Source organism: Fundulus heteroclitus, unplaced genomic scaffold (genome assembly GCF_011125445.2).
Source record: "Fundulus heteroclitus isolate FHET01 unplaced genomic scaffold, MU-UCD_Fhet_4.1 scaffold_71, whole genome shotgun sequence".
Taxonomy (NCBI): Eukaryota; Metazoa; Chordata; class Actinopteri; order Cyprinodontiformes; family Fundulidae; genus Fundulus; species Fundulus heteroclitus.
In genome coordinates this window covers 108,159-114,158 of record NW_023397154.1, presented here as the reverse complement: position 1 = coordinate 114,158, position 6,000 = coordinate 108,159, and the positions used below count along the sequence as shown (strand labels likewise).

Below are 6,000 nucleotides of genomic sequence, written 5' to 3'. Positions count from 1 at the left end.
TCTATGCCGTCATTTCATTGTGTTCTTATCGTCTGACGTTAGTGTCTCTTTATTTTACTCCTGTTTTTATCGGGGACCTGCCATTGTGGCTTTGCATTGTTTATTCTACTCATAGTGTTTATCACATTTAAATGTTTTCTTTAGTTCCATTTAGTCTATTTATTGCTTATGTTCACTGCTTCAGCTTTTGGTTTAAGAGTCCTCTGTATTTTCCGTACATACGCAGTGCTGACAATAAAAACTACGGGTATGAGTACGAAGGCAGCCTACAACCCTGACCCTGTTACACCTCTTTCCAGTGAACTATTTTAAGAAGCTTTTGGATGATAAGCGTTTGATCCAAGTCACACTGGAGGCAGTTCTGCTAAATACTGACAAAATATATGGAAACTTTTCTCTTTGAAGAAAGTTATGGAATGATTCCTTTCAGCTTTCAGACATTTAGCAATTGGTCATCCCCAAAGTTTGTATGTATGTATATTGAATGACTCCATTGTTAATTGTTTCCTGTGATGTGACCCAGTTTCCCTTAAGTCCTGACCAAGTTTCTGCGACGTGTTTTAGCCCATTGGCTAAAATAACGAGCTTCACAATGACAGGTGTTGATTTTCATTCAGCTAACTGTCAACAAAGGCAGCTCTGAAACTTAAAAAACTCCCAGATGAAATCATCTGACTTCACAGCATCCAGGTCAGATTTCAACCTTTGAGCAGAATCGCCGCCCTCATGTTTGTGGTTCTTACAGGAATCTGGGTTTCCCACATGTCCAATCCCTCTGTCACACACTGAGGATCAGACGGATCAATCAGGGTTACAGACGGCGCTCTCATGTGTTCACAGTGACGAGACGAGCTAATGATTGATGGGAGACGACATTAGCCAGAGGACCATACTTCAGATCTTAAGCTGAGTCCATTCAGAGAACAAAGCTGCTCCAGAACCTGCAGCTTTTTACACATATAGAAATATTTGACTTTATCTCCAAGATCTGTCAGGATGAGACCAGGCTCTTTTTTCCTATTATTTCTTCTTATCGTTTGCTCTGAATCGGTAAGTTGGGCAGTTTTATTCTCATTCAGGTTTTCTACAGAACAAAGCTGGTAAAACATCAGAATAACTAGCAATAACAGGTATAACAGCAGTGCATGCAATAAGCTATGTTTGTTTTGCTGGATAATCGATTAATCAGTGCCTTCTTTTTGCCCCGAGGGTCAAAATCATGTAATAGAAAGCAGTAGACGGCCATTTTCTTTTAATTCTTATCTTTTTAATCTTTACCTGCTTAATAATAAACCAAACATGCAATTAACCAAATAGTCAGTTTTGCAGGAAGGAAACCTGCATATCATTGTTTCCAGATTTATTTGGAGATTGTTGCTTTGTTTTTCTTTTTATTGTTTGTTTTTTGACTCTTTTTAGCCTAAGCACAGCAGCTCAGTATTTGTACAGTGCTAAAGCTAGACGAGCTTGCTTTCTATCTGATCTCCTGGAGAAAATATGCAAAATGGGGTTGGAACTTTGTTTCATGGGATTCAGATTGAAGGCTAAATTAAAGATCAGCCCGTTAAATTCACCCAAATCTATCATTCTATGGAAAGAAAACATGTGAAAGTACAGCACCCCAGTCTCAGGCCCTCTGTAGACTGACTGGTTTCTTGCAGGATCGTCATATATTTAAATTCATCCATCGTCCCTCAGCTTAATGCTGCCATCAAAAATGTTTTATGGCTCTGGATTAAAATCTAGAGCTCCAAAACTACCAAGACCAGCAAGAACAGTCCATCCATGGTGCTACCCAAGACATTTGGTGTTTGTCTAATTTGATAAGGGACAATTATCAGGTTCTTCAAAATTTACCTGTAAGCAAAGAGATCCACTGTTTACAATGTGGAGTTTATGTTCTGTTGATACACAACATTGGCCCAACTTCCCCAAGTCTGGTACCAGGAAAGAAAGAGAGATAACAACCAACACAACAGTGCCTAAACATCAGAAAACACACAACTACCAGCCAATTCAAATACTTTTAATGAAGAATGTCAACGTGACTTTGTGAAACATACGGCACCACTGGCACCAACAATGGACCCTGATTGACAAGGTGGTCTTTTTGCCCCAGAACATGTTTAGAAACGATCCAATGTGAAGAGATTAAGCCATGCTGGAACACCATAAAACTACAGGGTTCCACATAAACAAGCTCTCCGAAAGCTCAATGAGGCAAAGATGTAGAGCTGTTTCTCAATGTTGAAGTAAAATAGGAGAAAACAGATTGTAGATCAAAGATTTTTCATATTTTCCAACTCTTCAGTTTATGGTCGAATGGGCCCCAAAACATTTATTTTTATACATTCAACAAAATTCAGCTCTTCTAATTGCATATTTGAAAAACTCCTGTTCTGCAGGTTTACTGTTTGTTGAACAAACTGAATGGAAGATAAACATTCAGGGGACTGTCATACCAATGATAACTGAGCTATGCACAATTATCTAAGATATTTGGGTTTTGGAATGCCTCATTGTAGAAAAAGAAAGTTAATATCATTTCAACAATTAACTGCTTATTTCAATACAATTTCTAGAAGATAAACGGATCTAGATCAAGTTAAATTAAAATTTAAGGGCAATATTTTTCACATCCAAAAAAAATGTCATTTGTTTGTTAGAATAGCAATGAAATATATTGTTAAAATGTGCATTTAAGCCATTCTTAAATAATGTCACACATCATCTGCATAATGCTTTAACATTTAGCTTCTGTCCACAACTAACGGGATATGATGGCTTGAGAATCTGTTTAATTGCTTCATCAGGCCAATCCACCAGATCCAGACCAGCCATCAGCCATAGACCAACAGGTACAACTTCCGGTAAAATTCCCCTACCCAGTGGTCACAACTACCACTCCAAAAACCACCAAAGCACCCGAGACGGATGAGTTTCTGGGTTCGCAAGAATGTCTGGACAAAAAGTAAGCCAAGTAGCCATCACATGTTATTGTAATCCTCAACAATTGTCCTGATCAGGACTTCATTGAGATTTCTGAAATCCTGTCACATAAATGTTTGAGATTGTGCCAGTGATTTTCAAGGGTTAGCGCGTTTATAGAAATGAGACTGTTGGTGTAGAGAGATAGCTAACAGGTTGTTCAGACAGACGTGGAAACAATGTCAGGTTATCCATCACTGTGGACCAGCGGATAACAGCAGACTGATGGTCCATATGTCTCAGGTTGACTCGAGCATCATGTGGCCTGGTGTTTTGCCCTCCATGGCAGCGTTGCATTGAAGGACAATGTGCCTGCAAACCTCCCTACCTGTGTCCCACGGAGGGCGTGGAACCAGTTTGTGGGCTAAACCACAGGAATTACATATCTTATTGCCAGGTAAGACTAAATTGTTCTTCAGCTGTTTGAAGCAACAATGGTTTGGAGACTAATAAATAATAGTAGAATAATTACTGTGAATGCAGTAGGCATTCACAGTTCTTGAGATCCTGTTTCTCTTTATTCTTTATTACTGTGAATGCAGTAGGCATTCACAGTTCTTGAGATCCTGTTTCTCTTTATTCTTTATTATTATTATTACTGTGAATGCAGTAGGCATTCACAGTTCTTGAGATCCTGTTTCTCTTTATTCTTTATTCTTCTTCTTCTTCTTAGTGTTTATTCTTCCTAATGCGTTTTTACTGTTTAAAGTTTGATTCGCTTCTCCTCCTACAATTTTTCTCCGATTTCAACCATTCAACTTTTAAACTATTCAGCTTCTTCTGGAATGGATGGCTATGTCTTTTTGTACTTTTAACTCTTCAACTTTTTAAAATATTCAGCTTTTTCTGCAAATATTCAGCTTTTTTTCTCCCATAGGAAATGAATGTAATTCACAAAAATTCCGCTCATTTCAGCTGCTTTTTGACAGCTTACTGCTTCAGCCTACTTTCAGCTAGAAACGCCATTCAACTTTTAAAATGTAGTGATATCTTTCAGCTATTATGGTCTATTTCAGCTTTTTCATATCTTTTACTATTTTCATATAGTACCTCCTTAAAATAATTTTGGCTTTTCAAGAAATTCAGCAAATAACATGCGTTGCTATGGTCGTCAATTACCTGACTCCGCCAGATAGATTTGCTCCGCATATCCATCTGGAAACCTTCCGTTGAAGTAATTTTGGGAAGGGGCGAAAATACTGGTTAGCTGATTGGCCTATGTTGGTGATAGACGGGCCAAATAAACCAATCAGATTCGTCGTCGCTCTGTTACGAGCGACGACGAAAACACAACCACAAGCCAAGCTACTCTTGCTGCTGCAAGTAAAGGCTCGTTAGCTCAGCAGAGAAATACTCTGTAATTCCGATAAAACTTGCTCGATAGCCGCGCTAACGCTAGTTTCATCGGCTGAAACCGCCATGTTCTTTAGACTGAACTGACGCGCTTCCCGTTGCGTCACACCTCAACCCGCCTCAAAGCCAACGCTGATTGGACGTTCGTTTGGTGAACGGCTCCAAATTTTCTTCAACGGAGGGTATCCAGACTGATCTGCGAGTGAAACCTTGAAACCTCGCGAGATCAGGATGGTCTCACGAGGCTAGGTCGTCAAGGAGGCAGTTATAGAGTGCGCACTCTAGAAATTCAACAAATTCTTCTTCTCCGAACAACTTCTTGTCACTCGCTCAATTTTCAACCTATCCACATGAATTATACATCAAAACGTAGGGATTTTTGTCTGGAATCAGGAAATGTAACCCTCATTGGTGTAGCATTTATAGATTTTTCGCAAATCACCTCAGACCGACACAAACCCGAAACCTCCCCCATTCATTTCCTATGGAGCGGTTTTGAAAAATGACGTCTGAAAATCCAAAACATCACACGTTTTCGCATCGTCGCTACTCCTAAACCGTTTGATGTACAGGCATGAGACTTTCACATATGAATGTCCCAAGCCTTCTGGCACTCACAAAAAAGAAATTTTGTGGATAACTGTTACGGTTTTTCCGCAGGAACAATTTGTTCGGGAGTAGCGAATGTGCAAAATCCTGAAAATGCTTTAGAGCTGCATTGTTCCACATGATCCACTTTTTTACATCGTCGCTGTGCCTACACCGATTTTTGTACAAACATAAAAATGAGCAACATAGTCCTCAAAAGCCTGCTGATACTCACAGTGAAAGAATTAATTTGATATCTCCTATACTTTTTCAGGTAGAGCGATTTGTTCGGGACCGTTTTTAGAGGATTTTGCAAATTCCTTAAAAAACCCCTTTAGATCATAATTTTTTACGCCTTTATTAAACTTTTTCCAGCAAAAACCGATACCAAGTCTTCTTCCCCTATCCGTTAAGAAAGAAACGCAGAAAACATTACGTCTCTACCATTTACGGATCAGGAGATATGGAGCGCTGTGCGAGGCAAAGTTCTCCATTATAACCCAATGGGACATATTTTGAGCAAAGTCTCTGCACTTTGGTAGACTGGCCGCTGCAGGTGTGTGAGTGAGTTACCATGACGACAGAACTCTGAGGGCCAGAGGGAGAGGATCAATTGAGATAGAATGGCAACTTTCGACGCTCACCGCAGTTGCTGTGAATAACGTAGGAATCTGAAATTCGCACAGTCACTTCCTCTTGACATTTTAAAATTTTCAAGTGACATTTTGGATTTCACATGCTTTCCTATTGGGCCTTTGCTTCCAACAGGACCTGGCATGATGCCCAGACACGACCCAATTGGCCAATACAGCACCACCCACCTGTGGGAAATGGTGCTACACACCAATTTGGTCAAATGTTGAGTTCTGGGCCCAAATGTGGTGAGGCTGAGTTGCTAAAGGAAGCCAATCTGACCCATGAATTTTGGTCACGTTTGGTGACATTAAGTATTGGCACCCCTATTTAAGGCAATTCCCAGTACAGGATTTAGACCAAACTCACAGAGTACAATCACCCGGTGATCCTGAGCACAACCATGTTAGCGGCTAATGGTTAGCATGTTGCTAATTT

At 39.9% G+C, this 6,000-nt stretch overlaps 1 protein-coding gene across 1 annotated transcript in view; it reads left to right on the top strand.

The window, feature by feature from the left end:
• Positions 1-801: 801 nt before the first annotated feature.
• LOC118556364 (complement factor I-like) overlaps positions 802-6,000 on the top strand; it is a 28,473-nt gene continuing 23,274 nt past the window's right edge. Inside the window, exons 1-3 of the mRNA XM_036133988.1 lie at positions 802-1,050; positions 2,814-2,971; positions 3,232-3,385. Of these exons, the coding sequence (XP_035989881.1) occupies positions 997-1,050; positions 2,814-2,971; positions 3,232-3,385 (366 nt within the window). The 5' untranslated portion in view covers positions 802-996. The remainder of the gene's footprint in view (positions 1,051-2,813; positions 2,972-3,231; positions 3,386-6,000) is intronic.